Source organism: Uranotaenia lowii, chromosome 2 (assembly GCF_029784155.1).
Source record: "Uranotaenia lowii strain MFRU-FL chromosome 2, ASM2978415v1, whole genome shotgun sequence".
Lineage (NCBI taxonomy): Eukaryota > Metazoa > Arthropoda > Insecta > Diptera > Culicidae > Uranotaenia > Uranotaenia lowii.
The window spans coordinates 59,131,802-59,155,087 of record NC_073692.1 but is presented as its reverse complement, the minus strand read 5'-3'; the positions used below and the strand labels follow the sequence as shown (position 1 = coordinate 59,155,087).

General features: G+C 32.5%; 2 protein-coding genes across 4 annotated transcripts in view; one reads left to right on the top strand and one right to left on the bottom strand.

Annotated features, from left to right (window-relative positions):
- Positions 1–21,366, top strand: part of LOC129744797 (putative inorganic phosphate cotransporter) — a 42,314-nt gene extending 20,948 nt beyond the window's left edge. Inside the window, exons 1-5 of one of the 3 annotated variants that reach the window (XM_055737504.1) lie at positions 5,035–5,176; positions 19,215–19,543; positions 19,610–20,485; positions 20,551–20,683; positions 20,859–21,366. In XM_055737504.1, the coding sequence (XP_055593479.1) occupies positions 5,152–5,176; positions 19,215–19,543; positions 19,610–20,485; positions 20,551–20,683; positions 20,859–20,914 (1,419 nt within the window). In that variant the 5' untranslated portion in view covers positions 5,035–5,151 and the 3' untranslated portion in view covers positions 20,915–21,366. Of the gene's footprint in view, positions 1–5,034; positions 5,177–16,435; positions 17,140–19,214; positions 19,544–19,609; positions 20,486–20,550; positions 20,684–20,858 lie in introns of those variants that run through there. The other 2 variants (XM_055737503.1, XM_055737502.1) reach the window with 2 other exon arrangements.
- An 8-nt stretch (positions 21,367–21,374) lies between these two features.
- On the bottom strand, positions 21,375–23,097 carry LOC129744798 (phosphatidylinositol-glycan biosynthesis class X protein-like). Its single transcript, XM_055737505.1, has 5 exons — positions 22,856–23,097; positions 22,671–22,800; positions 22,458–22,606; positions 21,633–21,813; positions 21,375–21,572 (listed from the first exon to the last, which is right to left on the bottom strand). Exons 1-5 carry the CDS (start codon positions 22,957–22,959, stop codon positions 21,414–21,416), a joined length of 723 nt encoding a protein of 240 aa, XP_055593480.1. The 5' UTR covers positions 22,960–23,097; the 3' UTR covers positions 21,375–21,413.
- Between the last annotated feature and the right edge of the window lie 189 nt (positions 23,098–23,286).

Genomic DNA, 23,286 nt, shown 5'->3' with positions numbered 1-23,286 from the left:
CAGAAATGCATTTTAATATACAGTACGCGACAAAATAAAGTACGCACTCGCTATCAAAATTTCCAAAACACTATATATATCTTTTTCCACATTAAAAATATCAATTTGAAATGTTCTGAAATATTCAAGATAAATTTGTGTTATCAGATTCCATGTTTATTTGAAACTAGCTGACCCAGTGTGCATTGCTACACCTTGCAAAAATAAATGTTATTTGTAAAAATTTATTCAAATTTAGATTTTTGTAAGCATTTTTTTAAATCAAACCTCATCATGGTTTGGAACCAACAACTTTGAAATGAGAGCTGCAGCTGGAGTTCCGAATTGCAATCCAAAGATGGTATATATTATTTACTTAAGCCTGATCTCTAAACTTGTTTTTCAAGATTTGAAATTTGTACTCAGTTTTTAAAGCTTTATAATGACTAAATAGCGTGAATCGGGACAATTTTTTGAGTATATGTATTCCTAAAATTCTGTATTATGAGCACTTCCAGCCCCTGATAAGTTATCGAAATTTGAAAAAAAAACGATGAAAAGGATTTTTCGCCCTTCGAAGCAGTTTTGGCGTTTGCCCTTGCCCCACCGAGTAAGTTGACAGGAGGGAATATTGTTTTAAACACTTTAAAAGTATACTAAAAATTTCTCATAAAAATTTTACTTTCAGTTGAATATCAGTTCTAAAGTCTCACTTTTAAAAAAAGAAGCGGATCAAAAGTCTCTTTTATGCAGCCAAGTAACACAAAAACACTTTTCATGTTAAGTACGTACTTAAATTGGTATGTAAGCTAAAAGTACGATGTTTTTTCAGAATCATTTGAAATAAAAAGCTCCCATTTTCATTTCTCAATTCGTTTCAGTTGTGTATTTGGGCCGCAGTAACAATTTTTAGAAGAAAACATAATTTTTATTTTTTTTGTAACAGAGAAAAGTTGAACGTTTGAACATGCTAGTGTTCCTTAAATGAAAATTCTTTCTTCCATCACTTTTGGTCAATGAAAATCAGTTTATTTCACTGATACCTTTCACTTATGAACACGTCAGTCCTATCTTATCTAATTTAAAGAAAAAGCTCTTGATCAGTTCATGTGTCGGATCGGATTTTTTTATTTTCTTTTTCAGTTAAGTACATATTTACATGTTCAACAAAATGTTTCCGATCTACCTCTGTAGGAAACATCTTATTCATATTCCTGTTATCAATATGATTGAAAAATGACCTTGTAGGCAAAATGGGTTAAAGAATTGTATATAAATTCTTTACTTTCAGTATTTTTTTTTCAATTGTCCGCAAAGTGTCATACCGTTATTTCATTAGCATCAGAACTAAATTTATATTTTTGAGACAACAAATGCTATATGGACAACAAATATGGAAGTATTTTTGCAAATCTTTCAATTGCTTTTGATTCGATTGATAAAATACTAATCCGTGTCACATCTAGGCGTCATTTATTTCCACGTGCTATGTACAATAAAGCAAGAAAAAACATATCTAGGTTGCATATCGCCCCCACGTGCATAAGAAATATAGGTACTTGGTTGAGAAACAGGCGCCTAATTGTTAAATTTTTCCAGCGATCAATGCTTTGGATACTATCCACTTGAGACGACGCTTGCTTGACCATAGAGACAAAAAACAAACCCCTCAAAGAAAAGCAAATATCTAAAAATGGATGCCATGACTTTTCAATTTCAGATTTTGGAAAAAATGTAGGTATGTACATGTATTATTCACATCTAGGCGTCATTCATAACCATGTGCTGTACAAATGAGCTAGGAATCAAGTAGAAAAAATCACATCAAGGCTTCATATCGCCACCCCTTGCATTGAAAATATTCTTGGTTGAGAAATACGCGCCAAAATATTCCCACTGATCAGTATGCTATGCCATGGTTACTATAATCACGCGACGTTGGCTCGCGACGCTTCGACCTAGGAGACGAAAAACAAACCGAGACATCTCGAGAAAATGGATGTCATGACTTTAATTTGTTCCGAAAAACTACAAACTTTGTATGGAAGCCCCCCCTCCCTTGAATCGGATGGAGTTTTGACTTTTACAGAAACCATCCCCGGCCTCAAAAACCCTCAGATGCCAATTTTGACGATGATCGGTTCAGTAGTTTCCGAGTCTATAGGGAACAGACAGACAGACAAACATTCATTTTTATATATATATATATATATATATATATATATATATATATATATATATATATATATATATATATATATATATATATATATATATATATATATATATATATATATATATATATATATATATATATATATATATATATATATATATATATATATATATATATATATATATATATATATATATATATATATATATATATATATATATATATATATATATATATATATATATATATATATATATATATATATATATATATATATATATATATATATATATATATATATATATATATATATATATATATATATATATATATATATATATATATATATATATATATATATATATACATTACGATTTGGGAATCTTAGTTGAGGCTCATGTTATTTTGCTGTTTTGTAAAAGTATCAGCTAAAACGAATATCAACCACTTTCACAGATGATCACATAAAAAAATGTTTACAAAATTAAATTTTCTAGTTTATTTTAAATGGTTTTCTGTTCATATAGGCTGAGTTTCAATTTTCATAAAGCATTTTGAGGTTTTTTTATATAAGGGAGAATGAGGATACTTGATCCCTGGGGACACTTGATTTCTTCGCTATATCTCGAAACAGGTGTGTCTTACAAATATCAAAAGTTCTAAAAAAATGTGCCAAAAAGTTAAAAATAACAGTGCTGTTATCTCGACAAATTAAAAAAAATTATCGAGTTATTGAACTTTGTTTGAAAAATTTAACAAAATGTGATTTTAATATCTATTTTTATCATTTTTAAATGTTTCTCACATGAAAAAATAGAATAAAAATATTCATTCCAATATGTCAATCGTTGGAGTATAATACGAACTTCATAATGCCATATTTTCAAAGCAATAGTAAACTGTAATTTTTTTTAAGAAGAAGTTTTCCAAAATGTATGTTATGGGTATAATTAATCCCTAGAGTCCAAAAATATGTATTTTTCCTCTGAATAGATCGTGATCATCGGTTATCAAGAAATTACTAATATCTGTCCAATAACTAACGTTTATCCAGTAATCGTTTGTTAAAAAGGACTAAAAATAATGTATTCACATAAAAACTAGAAAATTGCGCCTTAAAGTATGCAATGACGCCAAGGTAGTAGACAAACTTTTAAAATTCTCTTTGATACTTACAAACTGTGAGATGAGCACTAATATGGCAAAAAATAGTCTACGGACCTTTTATCTTCGAGGATCAAGTCTCCTTTAACTTAAAAATTATCACAATTTTTAAAGTCACGCGAAAATGCTGAGTTCATCTACGATTTCATGTATCGTTCTTTTGGAGCATTTAAACTTGAAATAACGCGCTGTCAAAAAATGCAAAAGACGGCGGGTTGCTAAAAGGCATGATGGAAATAAGAAAAGGGGATCAAGTATGCATATTCTCCCCTATATATTTTTAAAGTAAACTTAAATTTGGTAATTTTAGTCATTTTTCTCATTCGTGATTTGGAACAGTTTTATCGTTTTTTGTCATTTTTGTTATTTAGGCCATGATGACATTTTTGTCAATTTTCATCCATTTGCGTATTTTTTTTCTGTAATTTTCCTAATTTTTGCCATGCTTGTAATTACTGTATTTTTCGTCATTTTTTTTATTTCTGTAATTTTCAAAAATTTGGCAATTATTTCCATTTTTATCGTTTTCAACGTTTTTGTCATTTTTTTTATATTTGTGTCTTTTGTCACTTATGTCATTCATGTCAATTTTATAGTTTTGATCATTCTTGTCAATATATGAATAGGAATATCTCAAATGAAGTGAAATTCGATCTAAGTAGTAAGAAATAGGTATATGAGAAAAATTTACCCTGCCTGTATATGTCAAACTGAGACGACTTTCGGAATATTTTAAACCAATCGAACGATTCGATGATCCAATTAGTGTTTTCGGTAGAAAATCAGTTACTATGGAGACCGTTGAAAATTGCATATTCGAATGATGGTCAAATTGTTTTCAGCATATTCTATGGAGTTCACATTAAATGATTAAACCCTTCATTTAATGATTTCGTATTTTTTCTTAAGAATCAAGTAAGAAGAATCAAAACAAAATACGATTTTCACTGTTTTCATACAAACACTGGCGAACATTTGTTACCTTATAAAACGAAGGGTTAAGTTTAAATTTTATCTATTCGAGAGAAAAAAAATTGTCAACCCTTTTTTAAACTACTTTCTCTTCGGCTGGTTTGTGAATTAATATATTGTCTTAGTGAGCAAGAAACTACTCTAAAATCGATTTTGAATCTTCACGTATTCACGTCTGATCCATGCTGCCAATTAACGAAAAAGGTACCCTAGTAGTCGTCACAAACGTGACATGTTACTGTTTAAAAACAAGTCACTACTGTATCAATATAATGATAAGGCGAAGTTACATTGCATTTTGTTTACTTCGGAGCTAAACAAAATGATTTGAAATTTTTTTCAACAAATACTTGACTCGAAAATAAAAATATATTCATTTTGAACGAATAGTGGAAGTACCCGCCAAGTCAAACGAAAGGACCGTTTCTTCACCGATAGGAAGAGTGAGATAAGTCGATTACTGAACGATTGCATCAAGTGCCAAGCCGTCAAAGATAGAGTCGTATGAATAAAATTTGCAGATAGTAGGTACTTGAATCGTACCTTTGAAGTTACGTTATGACATTAATCGAAAAAAAAAACCATTCAAATACTGTTGATATGAGTGTCATCTATTTTTCATATAATAAGAAGTTTGCATCTAACAAACTCAAGTTCTACTCATACGGGTAGGTAATTGTGCAAACGTTTATTTTAGATAGGTCGACCACGGCTATCCCAGTACCTTAATGGGCCGGTCAATTTCGATAGTGAAATTGCAGTTTCCGTAGAACTTGCACCTGATGCGGGTGTGCCGTAAAATTTGTTAATCGATTAGTGCCCGCGCCACGACTCGGTGGAGGTTCAAATCGAAAATAACCATGGTGCGAAATCGCAGAAATGAGGGTGAGTAGAAAATTTGTATATTTCACGGGTATCGAGGTTTATGGTTTTACGCTTTAAAGTGTTTAAAATTTGTTGATTAGGTTTGGTGGATTGTTGCTGGATTGTTTGAAAAGGTTTCCTTAATTTGAGTTAGATTTCCTTCTTATCATTAGAAAAAAAAACTCTGAGAGAGTTATGTGAATTAAAAAAGAGAAAACATTTATAAATTTTGTTATTTGAATAAATTTATCCTCTCTTAAGTTTTATGTTTTTTTATGATCAAAAAATAAAATATTAAAATTGTAGTGTTTTTTTTTAATATTTATACGAGTAAAAACAATCATGAATAGTGGTTACGGTAGGAAATCTGCTTCTATTTCAATGGCGACCGTTATAAATTGCTTTACTATCGCAAAATCACGGTCAAATTGGTTTCACCGTAATCCTTTCCCGAGCAGACTTTTATGGCAAAATTATAGCAAATTTTGCTATCACGCCCTGAGAGCCGAATTTGCTCTCATTTTGCTTGACATAAGGTGGTACACAGCAAAAATGAGAGCACAAATTTTCATACTTGGTTAGCAAAGTGATACCTAATTTTGCTAAAAGTGAGACCATAACTACACCTCGTTTTTTGAGAGCTTGGAGAGCACGATGATGCCAATATAGAACATCACTTATTTTTCATGTACACCAAAATTTGATATCATTATGCTTTCAAATCTTTTAAAAGTGAGGTGTAGTAAGGACTAAGTTTAAGCTAAAATTGGTATTATGTTGCTGAATATGTTCGAAGATTCCTTATGTCGAGCAAAATCACAGCAAATTTAACTCTCTAGGCGTGATAGCAAATTTTGCGATAATTTTGTCTGAAATGTATGCCTGTAGAGTTTTTAAGTCTTTTACTTCAAAAAAGTTCACGTGGATTTGCAACTTAAGTCTGAACGGGTATTCATATTATGAATATCGCCTTTAATATTCATTACATACGTAAAGGCGATTTTCACTATGCACAGAATTGCACCTACCATGTTAAACTATGGGTAATAAAAATCGCCTTCACTTATGCAATCATAATCAGAAGTGGTGGCGTTATCTGTATACATGACAATGTTCATATAACATGAAAATTTGCGCCTTTGTTTATACAATGATTGACTGTAGATGGAAAACCTCTATTTTTTGATTCGTGTGATTCCTAACCAAATGCGTTTAAAGTTTGTTACAAATTAATTTCAATATACAGGAAGTCGCAAAGTTTACGTTACTGCAAAGATTTTTTTGCTTAAAACTTTCTATTATCTGAGATTTGATTTTTTTTTATGTTTGAGACTTAAATACAGCACTTGACTTTTTGAAAATCTTATCGAATAGTGAGATAACATTTCACAGTTTGATGATAAAATATCACTGCAGTAGAAATTTATGGAACTGCAGGGTTTGGAAACCTGTGTGAGTGCGACTGTGAACGGTCAATTATGTGATTAACTGGTACATCTTTGAAACAAATTTTAAACGCATTTTGTTAGGAACCTAGCACACGAATCAAGAAAAGTATTTTATCATCTTCAATCATTCGTAGTGTAAACCAAGGAGCAGGCTTTCCTGTAAAAGAACATGTCTATGTATTATGAATGTCATCACCATTCACGATTGTATAAGTGAAGGCGATTTTCCTTATCCAAAGTTTTGTTTTTAACTGTATGTATTAGATAAAACTGAAAAGGCAAAAATATAACACTAGTGTGTACAATTTATTGAAAATAGTTTATATAGTTAAGTTAAAGTGCGTCTATCAGTGTTCTATTTTGACAATAACACAGTTATTTTGATAGAATTTAGATAAGATGGTGAAATTTTCGAAAATTGTTATTTTTTTAAAGATTGAAGCCATAAATGGTTACTATTACATTGAGTACTAATTTTCAATAATTACATTCACATATCAACCGTATCTCAACTTTATCAGCCATACTAAAGAACATGTATTTCACCCTGTTAGCCAAAATTTAATCTTATGATTTTTTACTATACCCGTACAAACAAAGAACATATGAATATTATTCAAATATTCCGGGATTCATACACAGTTATGACAGCCTTCACTTATGCAATGGTTTTAAAATCGAAGGAAGAATATTCATAGTACAATGGAATAAACCGTAAATTTTGAGGCCTAGAAATATTCAAATTTTTGAGTTATTTTATTACATAAATGTCAGATAAAAAAATGTCTGAATCCTTCTTACAAAAAAAAAACTGTTCTGTTTACAGAAGCCTGAAAAACTATGTTTAAAAAAATTGAGCGACCCGAAATATCAGCTAACAAAATGTACTCCCTTAAAAGCATACATGGTAATCACATGCATTGCATACCTTAAGGAGTTAAAATTTGTGATTGGTACATATATGTTGATACGATAATCAATATCATTTCGCTTTAAAATGGTTCAGAACTCTTGGTTGCTCTTGGAAAAAAGCATAAATATGCATTACATACTTACCTCTGCTACTTTGCAACACCCACGCTGTACCTTTGAAAATTCTAAGGACTGGCTCACAGAGAACTGCACTGGTTTCATAAAAACTTGTGATGTTACCGCTAAGTATTATCGAGCCGCCATCAGAGTTGTTCGCCTTTTCCAATGGAAATAGAATGATGATGCATTGATTAAATTGGCTCCTCTTTTATTGTTTCCGTTTGGAGCACTGGTAGTCGAATGAGGAAGAATTGCCTGAGCCGAAAACGATTCACTTGTTAGTTAAAAAGTTTAATTGTTATTTATAAAAAATAAATTTCGATTAAAATACTTACTAACAATCACAACTTTCCAGTACCAGTAACTGAATAATAACCGCTAGTGAGAATCACGCCAACCGAAACCCCGAAAAATGGTTTTTTTTTTCGGGCAGGGAGCAGCTGCTGGAGTTTGTTGAGTGCCTGTGACGAAGATTGTGTAATTGAAATTATTGAATATATACATATACATAATTGATGGTGGTATCGTAAATCTTACCTTTTTCTGAAGCTGCAGTTACCTTCAGGCTTTGTGCATGCATGCTACTCCGTATGTTCCTGAATTCACCTACGTTCACCAACCGGTTATCCTTTAAGTCATCTTCCATGACCAACAGAGATCTTGCCGGGATCCATCGCGTCGCAAACACTTTTTACCAGCCAGTGATAAAGAATTTGTTTTGTTGCTTTTCTGTTTTGTTTACTCTATTCATGTTGGATCAGTAACATAAAAATATGGCTAGCGCTACGCATTTTACGATCGAGAAATCAATTTTACTACTTTTTAAATTTGTGTTAAATTAATAATACTTTAACATAAAATCCATTAAGCCGAACCTCGTCCAAACGGTTAATTTGGTTGCTGAGAAAATTAGCCTGTTTGTTCGGGATAGCAAAAAAAGCGAAACCGTTGCCGAGTTTGGAATATGTCCGAGTAAAAGTTTTATCAAAAGCTTGGATAGAAATTTCTTTTTATGAATCCATGCGTTATAGCAGGAACATATGTGAAGTTCTCAATCTTGTTTTAAATTCAGTACACACAATGACTGTGGAATAAAAAAACGAAGTACGATTCGATTCATGTTTCAAGTTTTTCGAGGAGCAGATTCGATTTTTACATTAAAATGAAAAAAATATTTTGTTTACGGTTATTTCTTGGCAAAAAAAAATTTGTGAGTTGGAGTTAAAAATTAAATTAACCTCTTCTGCATGAATTTAAAACCGTTGAGAAAAATGTGATGCCAATGGAATGTGTAACTTTATTGACCTCTATCTAAACGATTTATGCCAAAAAACAGAATTGTTTTTGGTATAGTTTTGAGTGTTTAAATAGAGTAGAATATATATTTTTTAATTATTCTTTAAAAATTTAAATGTATTCTTATAGTTTGAAATCTTTCACAGTACTTAATCAAGCTGAAAATGTGAGAAAAAACCTCAAGGACTTTAACATAATATTTAGCTATAGTACAAGATAACTCATTGTGATTTTTTCATTCAGATAACAGAGAAATTACTATTTACTTTTTTTATTAAATAAAGGCAAATTTCGTGTTATGTTTTGCAGTCCATGTAAAGTGAACTCACTTAAACTTTTCATATTTTTTTCAAAAACAGTCTCTCAGTAATAATTTTTTTAAAAGTTTTTGATAAAATTTTAATTGCTATCTATGAAATGACCAAGGATTAAAAAGAATAAGGTTATTGTACCAATGTAGTTCAAAGAAAAAATTACAAATAAACTAGAGATCAAAATTTGAAAATAACATATTGCATACAAGGGTTACTACGCCATTAACAATTATTTTGTGATAGGAGTTTCAATTGCCTGTGTATCGATTCATAAACATGAAAAAGAAATTTATTTAAAAAATATATAAATAGGCTCAAATATGCCCAGTTTTGCTATCAATGTTTATTCTATTAAATGAACTCATTCTTTATTCGATTCTGTTATAATTTTGATTTCAGATTTATATAGTGTAAAAATTAAAGATGCTATAATGATGCCTAATTTTGCTAGCTTTTGGTTTGCAATTTTACAAACCACGTTGTGTATTCCAAACACAACATAAATTTGTGTGTTAAGCGATGGTCGAAATTGAATGATTTAGTTTTTGCTGTGAAAAATATATAAATTATAGATAGCTAATCATTGCCTATTTTTGCTATCAATGTTTTCTTTCAAAGAAGAAAAAAAAATTTATTTTATTTGCCAGATGAGGCTACAATTTTGATTTTTTTCTTCAAAATTAAGTGTACCTCAATTATGCTGAATTTTGTTGTTGGGTTAGTTGTACAGCAAATTATGCTATAATTTTGGTCTCAGGCTTCTATTCATAAAAACATATGGATACCTTTATTATGCCTAGTTTTGCTATCATATAAAATTCTACACCAAATTGTGCTCATCATTTGCTGTTGATACCTAAATGTGACATCAATTTGCTGTAAAATAAACGTTTAAGAAACCTTAATTATGCCTTATTTTGCTCTCGTACAAAATTTTACAGCAAAACATGCTGTCAGTTTGCTGTTGACACCGTATTATGATCTCAGTTTGCTATCAATTCGGGCATCAAAGTCTGCTCGGGTTGAGTTTATATTTATCGAAAGGCAAAGGGAATGTCGTTTCAAATTGATGGTTAAAAACAAAAAATCAAATATATTTTTAAATTAAAATAGAAAATTAAACATAACCTAATTTTATTATTTTTATATAATAAGAAACCTAAATTGATTAAAAGGTTCCCATCGTACATTGAGGCCCTCAGAATCATATGGGGGATAAGTGCCGAAATAATCGATTTTGAGTTAAATACATCAATCGATTCATCATATCTTAATCTACATCTGTTTCAAAACTCAGAATTTAAAAAAAAAACTTTTTTAATTGAATTAAAACTGCTCTCCCATGTATCTTCCTCTGATTCCGAGGGCCCCAATTTATCAATTTTTTTTGAAGATTATCCGAATAAGTTTTCATAAGACCTCTGTGTCAGTTTCAAAGTATCAAGGTACGATAGTAACCATACCAGCACCATACTAAATTCAAAAAAAAAAACAGAATGATCACTGTGAAGGTACGTGTATGAATCGAGCTGCAGCGATACCGGGGTAGGTATCTGTACGTTTTGTTGAATGAATTGGAAAGTTCCCATACACCAAACATTGCTGAAAGCAGCTGATGGGAGACGAAATTATAAACAGAGAGTATGTGTTTGAGCAACAGGTAGAGGTTGATTTTAAGAGAGTGTAATTTACTGTTGTGTTTAAGCACGAACGGAGTATTGAAATCAGACTTTTTGATTTTTATAATGACTTAAATTATTATTACAACAATAAGAAAAATGACACAAATGGAGAATGGCGTAAAATAAATGTAGTAAAAATGACACAAATGATATTAACAATTGACAATAAAATGGCAAAAACATAAAAATGACATAAATGAAAAATAATAACGAAAACAAGAGACGACAAAACCTAGAAAATATGATAACGATCAAATTGAAAAAAAAACGTCTTAAATGAAAAAAAAACCAAATTAACAATAAAAAACAGAAGTAGAATGACAAAATTTGACATATTAACATAAGAAAAATTACAAACATTTTAAAAATGATAAAAATACAAAAATTGAAAACATGATAAAATGAATAGTAGGAATAGCAAAATTTACACGAATGACGAAGATAAATCAAATACAAAAATAAAAAAAATTGAAAAAATCGGCCATTAATGGAAATATACGTGAGAAGAAAAAATGACAAAAAATGATAAAAATATGAAAAAATTACGTTTTTTCACGACGGTTTTTGACACGACTATTTTTATGCGGTTTTCGAAAATAAGCCTGTTTTTTACACTGTTTTTGCAACAAACGCGGTATCTGAGAGAAAATAGTCCTTTTCAAAGGAAACAAGTTTTTTGAAGCTGGAAGAATCTTCTGAGACTTGGAGACCTGAGACCCGAGTCATGAGACCTAAGACATGAGACCTCAGACTTGGGACCTAAGACCTGAGACCTAAGACGTGAATTATGAGACCTGAGACACGAAACAAGAGACATTAAGCCAAAGATAAGAAACTTGAGACATGAGACCTGAGACATAGCTATGAGTCATGAGACATGCGACATGATACTTGAGACCTGAGACATGAGACATTATACCTGAGACCTCAGACATGAGCCCTGAGAATTTAAATCTTAGACTTGAGACGTTATACCTGATACCTGAGACGTGAGTCATGAGATCTGAGACATGACACAAGAGACATTAAGCCAAAGATATGAGACCTGAAACATGAGATCTGAGACATAGCTATGAGTCATGAGACATGAGACCTTAAACTTGAGCCTCGAGTCTCAGGTCTCAGGTCCAGGATCTTAGATCTCAAGTATCATGTCTCAGGTCTCAGATCTCAAGTCTCAAGTGTCAGGAGTCAAGTCTTAGGTCTCATGTCTCCGGTCTCAAGTCCCAGATCTCAAGTCTCAGGTCATGGATCTCAGGTCTCTGGCCTCAGGTCTCAAGTCTCAGATCTTAGGTCTTAGAAAGGGAAAATGAAAATAAAAAGAATTAAAGACAAAGATCAATAGCTTTTCGAAAAAAGGTAGATTTCGAACATGGAGTCCAATTCTAGCATTGCGCATCTCTCACTGGAACGTTAGGTGGTTTTTCTCGGCCCCGAAGGTAGTCTATTAAATTCGTTCTGACGGAAAGATGGACCTTATATGACCAAAAAATACAAACATTGACAAAAAATAATTGAAATGGATACAAATGGCAAAATAATGAAAAAGCAACAAAAATTCCAGATATGACAAAAACGAAAAAATTAAACAAAAATAACAAGCGACAAAAAAGGAAAAACTAACATGACAAACATGATCGCTATTATGAAAAAAAAAACAATATTTAAAAAAAAATACAAAAATTATATGAATAGAAAAAATGACACAAATTATAACTTCCGTAAAAAACACACAAAATTATTTGAATGAAATTTTGAAATATTATAAAAAATACAACAATGATACAAACACAAATAACTTTTTTTTAAATGACAAAAAAATCAAAAAGATACACTTATGTCAAAAATTCACAGCAAGAGAGAATTTTTTTTTTCTCGAGGGATTTTAAGCATCCTTATGGCTTATTCATCCCGAAATCAAGAGAGAATACAGAACTAACTGACATAATAGAAATAATGAAAATAAAAAAATAGCTAAAACTACAAAAAAGTTAAATGGTAAAAAAAAAATTAAAACAACGACTTAAATAGCTAAAAAAATTATGTAAACACATAAATGGCAAAATTATCAAAAAGGGTAAAAATAACAAAAGCTACTAAATAATCAAAATGTGTAAATAACATAAATTAATGAAGTAACAATGGTTAAAATGCGAAAACAATTATACATAATGATAAATATAATAGCAATGACAAAAATTTACACAAATAAAGAAAATTTCAAGAAAATAAACAAAAACATAGGTAGATGACAAAATGATAAAAAAGACAAGTGACAAAAACACAGAATTTAAAAAAACAGCAATTACAAAAATTGCAAATGTATTAAAAAACTTGTCATTTTTGTGATTTTTGTCATGCTGCAACAAAATACTCAAAAAATAAATCTAAAAACTAATGCAAAAGAATTAAAAGTTTATCATTTTCAAAGTTATTCGAGGAAGTCTAAACGATTAGCTGAATAGTTATTTTTTCAACTTTAAAATTAGACTTAGATGTTAACTTAATTTTTTACAAGCAAATTTTGAAGCGCTTAGTAAACTTTTAAGCGTTCGTTTCATTTAAATTTTAGTTACCTAATTGAGTAATATTCGTATTTGATTTGTTTTCAATGAGCCATAAGAAGATTTTTTCTTATTATATAACGGGTTTGCCCAGGAGATCCCCAAATTTTTTCCAAAATTTCAAATTGGGTTGATTATTGCGACTTGAAAACACATGGTGTTTTGCATATTTTTAAAACTTGTATATTATAGGTTATTTGGTCGGGATTCGACCAGACCGAACTGAACGCCATCGGCATTTTTTCGAGACATTTGAACCTTATGTGCAAATATTTTCATCGAGAGCGCACTACGCAATCAAAATTTTCTCTGGCTACCAAGAAGCAGAACGAGTTTTGGCCAAAATCATCCACTACATCGATGCTGTCATGCTTTCAACGAAGTTTCCCACCTGTTCGACTTTAACGTATAAAATTCGATGTTTAAACGTTCGATCCGTGATTTAACTTAATTTTAAAATGATACATTGTATGTTACTTAGGTTAATTTTTAATTTTAAGACTTTAAGTCTGTATGACTTCACGGTCAAAGATTCCAAATAAATAAAAAAAAAGTTAAGAGGCTAAATCCCTGATGTTTATGAACCAACATCGATAGTTTGTAATCCAAGGAATTATTTTCAGTCAACATACTCGCTTTTTCGATCTAGAATAGAGATTGTACGAGATGCAATTTCGGATATTTTAAAATTTTCTCATGGCGCTCAGTTCGGTCTGGTCGAAGCCCGGCCATTTGAGGATAGATTTTTCCGTGAAAAATTTAAATGCACATTAAAAGCTAAATAAAGATACAAATTCAATACAACTTTTTCAATTTTCAACGCGAATCATTAAGTAACACATCAAAATTTCAAAATGTCATGAGTTATAGCCCATTTTATGTTGAAAATTTCATCTCAAGACACCAAAATGTCAAGCATTAATTGTAGTACCGTAAATTGGGGGAACTTTGATCACTTTTTTCATGCATTTTTGAATATATTTTGGAAGGGGTTGCTTTTTCGTAACACTTAAAAGCTTTCAAACACTTACTGAGGTGAGCAGTATTAAACATGATCATTGATTGCAGTTAATTCAAACGACATTGGTGGTAATAATTAAATGTTTGTTACAAAACCAGAATTCGAGTTTCGGGCTAACCTTGATCACTATGGTTTTTACGAATCTCAACATCTTCAAATTTATTGTTTTGACGCCATTTAGCAAAGAAGGCTCAAAACATCGATAACAATAATTTTTTGTTAAGACTCAATTGAATTTTTCAACGTTTTCTTCTAAAAACAAATATACTCAAAAGATGGACAATGCTGCTGCATACATTTAGGGGCAAAAATGATAAACATTTTTCAATATTTTTTGGCCCCAAAAACAAATGAAATTTTACCTTAATGCAATTCCCTGAGTCCTCGCCCCCATGTTCTGGTTTTCTTAAAACATAACCATTTGAAAGCGTTTTTGGCCATTTTTTCCATACGGGCTTTTTCATGAAAACTATCGTTTTTTTTTCAACATCCAAAAATTATCATCAAATGTCCAAAAAAATAACACTTAAACTAAACCTAAACCAAGAAAAAAGTTGAAATTTCACATTAAACAACCCATTTGCCCCTAAATGCTTTAATTTGATCAGGAGAGATGTTTGTTTGTGAGTCTTCAAAAAACCAGATATTTTAAGATTTTAAAATTACATTTTAAGCAACATTTAAAATCTCCTAAAAAACCAAATTTAGCTTATTTGTAACTCAATTTATAGGCTTTCACGTAGTAAACAGTTTTCCGATATTTTAACTTTATAGTTAGTTTATGATGATTATCTGCAAAAATTTCATGTTGATCAAAGTTACCCCAGTTTACGGTACTAATAATTTTCGTTATCAATGTCCCTTAGCGTAAAAATTACTAGAAAATGGTTAAAATAAAAATCACACATTACCAATACTTACATATCAAATTGTTTAACATGTTTTTGTCGAAAATGTTTTTATCGGTAACTCAATCTAAAATTTCGTCTATCTTCATGGTTTAGCGAAAATTGAGTTTTCTGATAAGTGATATATTTCCAATACTTTTTCCTTTTATGTATTTCGATAGTTTTGGGACGTTGAAAGTTCATTGTGTAAATTGTGTGATCTTCAGATGAAAGTTGCAACAGAAAATGGGCTACAAAGTGACTTTTTTTTTGCAAAATATTTGGTGAAGTACAAGTTACTTTTTAACACTTTTTAAAGGTTTGAAGGCTTTTCATGCGGAAGTTTAATTTTTTATTGATTATTTTCATTATTTTGATTATTGATAAAATTTCCATTCGTTGTTTTATGATTTCTGTTGAAACATGTATAGTAATTTTCCATTTGAAATATGGTTTGGTTTTTTTTATGAAAAAATCTAACGTCGAATATTTCGGAAATAATCAATTTATTAAAACTGTAAAATGTGTGTTTCAAATAGCAAAAATCTCGGTCTGAATGTTAAAATGGTTCCTACAATTGGTTAACCAAATTTGAAATTTCGGGTTAAATCTGGAGACCCTCGGCGCAAATTGTCTCATAAGTAATGAAAGTCCCCATATTTAACATTTTTGTCTTTAGCTTCTGTATTGGACCAGCCACATGGAAAGGCTGCATAGCCTTCTATGCTTTTATCTTATTTCTTTAGATACTTCATACTTCTAAATATCCAAGAGCCAAGAACTAAAAATTTCTTTATTTCAACTGCAAAAACAAACCTAACGTTGATTGAATTCTTCACTTTAACTTTAACAAAATATAATCCAAACGAAAATCACTTTCATGGAGATTTGCCAAACGATTGATATCCACGTTCGTAAATGCATTTCACACACAGCCTCAGCTCAGAGAAAAAGGGGACGAATAAAAACAAACCACAAAACTAGACGCGTCAAGCGTATAAGCTCACCCCCGTGTGAGTAGAGTCGAGGTATCAGTCTATAAACTCCAGCTGTGGTTCTGAAACAGAATTGCCTCGTACATGGGAAATGTAGGGGAAATTAATTTTTCTGTAGTGTGCAAAATTTGTAAAGCTTAAGTACTCAAAACGAATTTGGAAACGTGTCAAGTTTTAAAACGGTTTTAAAACTGCTTTGAGGAAGCACCGAAAGTGTTCGATCCCAGCTGGCAGATTCTACAAATCTTAAGTGCAAGTGTACTAATGAAATCGTTCAACTAATATTTAGTAGTTCAGTGTTACTGGAGAATCATTAAGAAACTCCAACAGCAATTGCAATTAATGCGATGACCTTCGTTGGTTGAGCGCGTCGCCGTTCAGAACGTTTGTGCAGAGATTAATCGGTCATTGACGAATGGATTCTTTGTTCCACAGCCATAAATCGGCAATCCAGCAGCTGTGTTGTGTTGAGTGATGAGATAAGAGAAATGCAAATTCCATATGTTACAATAATAGTTCAGGATTGTCCTCGATGTTCCTCGTCGTCTTCCAGTCGTCCAGCTCAGTCTAGTGAATTGCTGCTTCAGCGGAGTTCTTCAACGTCGTCACCAAATCATCTGAAGCCGATATCTCCAGCGAAGGGACATCTGCATCTCAGCAGAAACTCGAATCTCATACGTCACAACTATGTTCAATTGTTTTGGCCGACGCTATGACTACCGACCCATCGATCTTGCACACCAGCGTAATTATCTTTGATTTTTTTCTATATGCATTGAATATAATTTACAATCTTATCAAGTTTCGAAGTAACTCTTCATTTCATGAAGTAACAAACTTGCACATCTTTTTTTTATAATTTCTTGAAAAAAAAATAAGTTAAAAAATCCTGGAATGAAGCTTCTAAGCCTGAATCTATTGCTCAATTTGACACAAAAATCTATACCAAAAAGTTAATGAACATTTTGATTTCGAATTCTATTGTTGAATACTACATTCTTAGTTGTAATTCTATTTTCAGGCTTTGATTCGGATTTCAAATTTCTGAATTTAGATTTCCGATTCTGATTTCCGCTACTAATTATTAATTTTTAACTATGAATTCTAACGCTTTCTCTTGAGTTTTGAATTTTCAGTCTTAAATTGATATTGAATTATAAAGCTTAATCTTAGAAGAAAGTTTTGGATTAAAATTTTAATTCTGAATCTTAATTATTTAGAAAGACACCGTCTTAGCCGATATAGGTTTTACAGAATGAATTAACGTGGGTAACTTCAGATTATCATTTTACGCCTATTGCCGAGATGGAAATCGAACCCATGCAATCAGAGGATAAGCTTTGAATCTGAATTCTGAATCTGAATTCTGAATCTAAATTCTGAATCTGAATCTGAATTCTGAATCTGAATTTTGAATCTGAATCCTGAATCTGAATTCTGAATCTGAATTCTGAATCTGAATTCTGAATCTGAATTCTGAATCTGAATTCTGAATCTGAATTCTGAATCTGAATTCTGAATCTGAATTCTGAATCTGAATTCTGAATCTGAATTCTGAATCTGAATTCTGAATCTGAATTCTGAATCTGAATTCTGAATCTGAATTCTGAATCTGAATTCTGAATCTGAATTCTGAATCTGAATTCTGAATCTGAATTCTGAATCTGAATTCTGAATCTGAATTTTGAATCTGAATTCTGAATCTGAATTCTAAATCTGAATTCTGAATCTGAATTCTGAATCTGAATTCTGAATCTGAATTCTGAATCTGAATTCTGAATCTGAATTCTGAATCTGAATTCTGAATCTGAATTCTGAATCTGAATTCTGAATCTGAATTCTGAATCTGAATTCTGAATCTGAATTCTGAATCTGAATTCTGAATCTGAATTCTGAATCTGAATTCTGAATCTGAATTCTGAATCTGAATTCTGAATCTGAATTCTGAATCTGAATTCTGAATCTGAATTCTGAATCTGAATTCTGAATCTGAATTCTGAATCTGAATTCTGAATCTGAATTCTGAATTCTGAATCTGAATCTGAATCTGAATCTGAATCTGAATCTGAATTCTGAATCTGAATTCTGAATCTGAATTCTGAATCTGAATCTGAATTCTGAATCTGAATTCTGAATCTGAATTCTGAATCTGAATTCTGAATCTGAATTCTGAATCTGAATTCTGAATCTGAATTCTGTATCTGAATTCTGAATCTGAATCTGAATTCTGAATCTGAACTCTGAATCTGAATTCTGAATCTGAATTCTGAATCTAAATTCTGAATCTGAATTCTGATTCTGAATCTCTGAATCTGGATTCTGAATCTGGAAGAGCTGTATTGAATTTTGAATCTGAATTTGTAAATGTGTTTTAAATCTTAATCTTGAATTGAATGCTACAATTCTTGTTTTTTTCTTCTAAATCCCATAATTTGATTATTATTTATTTTCTTATATATTTTTTTCTTTTGGATTCTGATTCTCCTTTCTGAATTTTAAATTTTTCAGTCTTATATTCAAGGTCTGACTTTGAATGTGTACGTTGTAAACTATTCGTGATTTAGGTACATATTATTAGTTATTTGTTTTCAAATTTCTTATTCTGAGGTTGAATGTTTAAATTCCTCTTTTCAACTCATGTTTTTTTTTCTTTGTTATGGGAGTTTAACACGGAGTGTCATTCTTCCCTAGGTTCAACTCATGATTTTTGGCTTACAATTATATAGTTGAATCGATTATGATCTTACCGTTTATTTCAACAATTTCGTTGTTTAAGTTCCTAATTAAAATAAACATTTTTTTCTTTCCTGTCATCCGCAGCAAGTGGCTTCGGCATCCGGCATGTGCAAGCGCTTCTGCTGTTCTTCGGCCTCACCGTGGCCTATGCCCTGCGGGTGAACCTATCGGTGGCCATCGTAGCAATGACGGATAAAAAGGCGGCCAACGAAGATTTCGAGGAGTTCGACTGGGACGAAAAAACGCAATCCTACGTGCTGAGCAGCTTTTTCTGGGGCTACGTTATCACCCAGATTCCGGCCGGCCAAATGGCGCAACGCTTCGGAGCCAAGGTTTTGTTGCTTTTTTCACTTGGCATCTGTTCTTCGCTGGCCGTTCTGACTCCAATCTGTGCCAATGTTGGCGGTGCAAAGGTAGGGTGCATTGGATAAAAAATAACGTTGGGGCAAAATAAAAATTTCTTTTTGGAATTCTTGCAGTTGGTAATCGGTCTCCGGATTATACAGGGATTGAGCCAAGGTTTTATTTTTCCGTCGACACACACCTTGCTGTCGAAATGGGCCCCAGTGTCAGAGCGTGGTCGTTTGGGGACGTACTGCTATGCCGGTGCCCAGTTCGGTACCGTTGTAATGCTGGCCATCAGTGGTGTGCTGGCGTCTTCGTCGACTGGGTGGCCTGGTATTTTCTACATATCGGGAGCCGCTGGCGTTGTGTGGTCGATTTTGTGGTTCTTTTTTGGAGGAAATTCCCCGGTCGAACATCGTAGTATATCTGCAGAAGAACGTGACTTTATCGAATCTTCACTCGGAAATCAAGATCACAGCAAGAAAATTATCACACCATGGAAAGCCATTCTTACGTCAGCACCCATGATAGCACTAACAATTGCGCACAGTAGCCACAATTGGGGATTCTGGACTTTGCTCACCGAGATGCCTACGTACATGAAGAATGTTCTTGATCTCGATATCAAAAGCAACGCTCTGCTATCCAGTTTGCCGTACTTTGTTATGTGGATTCTCAGTTTGATTTTCAGTCCAATCTCAGACTTCCTCATCAATCGGCAGTATCTTTCTCGAGTGACCAGTAGGAAGCTGTTTAATACAATCGGTCTCTGGATCCCTATGGTGGCCCTTCTGGGACTGGCTTACGTGCCAAAGGGTCAAACCGATTTGGCCATCGCTCTACTCACAGCAGCCGTCGGTATAAATTCAGCAACATATCTCGGCTTCCAGGTGAACCACATTGATCTGGCTCCGAACCATGCTGGCACGATGATGGGCATCACGAACTGTGCCGCTAACATTATGTCAATTATCGCTCCGCTTATCGTGGGTGTAGTCCTCAGCGATGCGGTTAGTACCTCAAAACTTGAATACGAAACAGAACGCGTACTAATCACTGCTTTTAATCCTTACAGAAAGACCCTGTTCAGTGGCGAACTGTATTCTACATATCGGCCGCCGTGTACTTCTGCGGGAATCTTGTTTTCATCATTTTGGGCAAGGCAGACATACAGCCATGGAATGAACCGCAGCCAAACAAAAAAGATGGTAAGAGTCTAGAAAATCGGTCTACAAATTGAGAATTAAATGATTTTCAAAATCCTTATTTTAAACATAATTCAGCATTCTCTATACTTTTTTTTTATAATATTATCTTTTAAGTTTCAAGATAAAAATAGATTTCAGGGAAATGTGATATTCAATGCTAAACCGTTTCTTTCAGATGATTCCGAAGCTGCCGTGCCCAACAACCAACCCACTAACCATACCACCGAATAGGAGAAGGATGCGGTCTTCCATTTTGCCCGGTATCGAATGTACAGCGCAAAGTGCTACGTCTAGTCTAAATAAATTCGATATAATATTTAAAACTAAGACAAAACAACTCCACACAATGATGAATTAATGGAATTGTTGCCTCGTCTCCGAGGAGGACATTTTTTTCGAGCTTACCCATTCAAAAAAAATATACAAGACATTGAAATCCGAGTGCTCTTACTAGATGAAAATATCATTAAAAAATTTACAACGTAATCCGACTCACGGAAATGAATGTACTTTCTAGGTGTAACGATTATCCTATTATATACAACTGAGAAAATATGTATAAGTTATCAAATTTTGCCAAACTTCAGTACTGAACTGAAACATTCCAATTTGAGGCAAAGTAGAATAGTGTAGATTATTTTTGTAAATTGTATCAAATAAACAAAAATCATGTTACGTAAAATACCAACTATTAAGTTTACGAATGTTTTTTATTTGAGATCACACTCCCCTACAAGAGCTTTTTGTTAATTCGCTTACCTGAACGGAAAATGATATAGATTAGATACATGCTACCTATCCAGCTGACCAGGATTGTGGCTGGCAGTACGAATTTGTACGAGGCACTATTTCCCACCGGTATGAGGACGCTAATCACAGTCGGTACATTCTGTGGGAAAGCAACTCTTCAAACGTTAAATATTCTCCAATTTAACATTTCTCAACTTACATTGAATTCCAGCTCCTGCCAGTCACAAAACGATGCATCTCCCAGTTTGTCGTAGTCGTAGATCATAGCACTGCTCGGGCATGGCAACCTTTGCGTGGGCAGCCCTTTGAGGGTGCTTTTACCGTTACCGTTTCGGCACTGGATGTGCACGGTTGGGCTTTCAATTTGAATGCGTTCAAATCTGCAACAGAAACAATATGAGCCAATTGGAAATACATAGCTGCTTAATAAAAATGGAGACGTTAAATAAAAACTTTTCCCACCGTACAAGATAACGGTTTGGTCAAGTCTATGAAGCATTACCTAAACTGAGGAGGATTCAAGTTTGTTCGAAATTTGAATTAAGAAATACTTGACACAACGAAAATTCGGCACCCTATAACTCAGAAACAACTGGACCAAATTGTATAAATTTTGTGTCTCTGAGTTACCAAAAATGTTTTCAATTTTGTTAAATATGTCATTATTTAATTTATAACATTTAAATATGATTCTAGTTGTGACACATTTACGGCGAGCGCGAAAAAACAAGATATCTAGTTTTTGGTCCGCAATGCGTTAATTTGAGTCGAAAATGTAACTTTATACAAATCTTGAGAGATCCGTAGTATTTGCAGCAACTTTTCAGTAAATTTTAATGATTAATGTTTAAAGTGGAATGATTGAATCAAAAAATTCATACATTGAAATATTTTTTAAAAGATTTTTAGTTGCATTTAGCATTGCCTCCTCCATTTTACTGTAGCGAAGTTGGGCATAATAAAAGGTCTATCCCTGTTAATCGAAAATCTATAATATAAAAACAAGTAGGTAGGTGGACCTTACTTTTTCTCCGAGGGTTCGTGGTACCGGAAGTGAATAGGCAAGGTAATGTTCACTTCCTTCCGAAGCGATTCGAAAAGGTATACCACAAAGGGACTCGATTTACTCTCCGGCTTCTCGACGTCGACATACAGCGGAACGTAGCTGTTGATCTGAAACAACGAATAAAAAAAAAATCGTTTATGATTGGTCAGTCAGCCCCGGTTCAAAACAAACCTTTTTAAATTTTTTCATGGTCGTCAACTGATCGGTGTCTACATACATCGAAGCCGGAAATTGCTGCAATAGCAGCAAGTCACAGCTCATTTTGGACGTTCCGGCAAACTTCAGGGTGTAGTGGATTTCTCTGAAAACGAGAGGATCATTATTTATTTTTATGCAAACAATTTTTGTTTTTTAACCTGTGAAATCCACTGTTGTGTATGTTCATGTACAGGAACGAACTGATGCTGTATCCACTTCCGAACGACGCCAACAGAACTGCTAGCGCTACTAGAGAAACCATTTCAACTTTTTACGCTTGCCACTTAAGGTATTCATTTAAAATCTTTTAAAAACATTTGGAAAAAAGTTTTCAAACACAGAATTTTTATATCCGGCTTTTGGTTCCTCAGTGTTGCCATTTGAACCGGGAAGCAATCCGCAACACCGATGAAAATATTCACTGCGGATTTTCAAGATTTACAATGTAATTTATATTTGGCACCTTAGTTATAAATATAATGAACTTCAGTCAGATAGTTTTTTAGAGATTAGGATCTTCATGATTTAACGCTAACATTCTACGCTAGAACCATGCCTATCTGTTGAAGTTGAAATGATTATCAGAAGC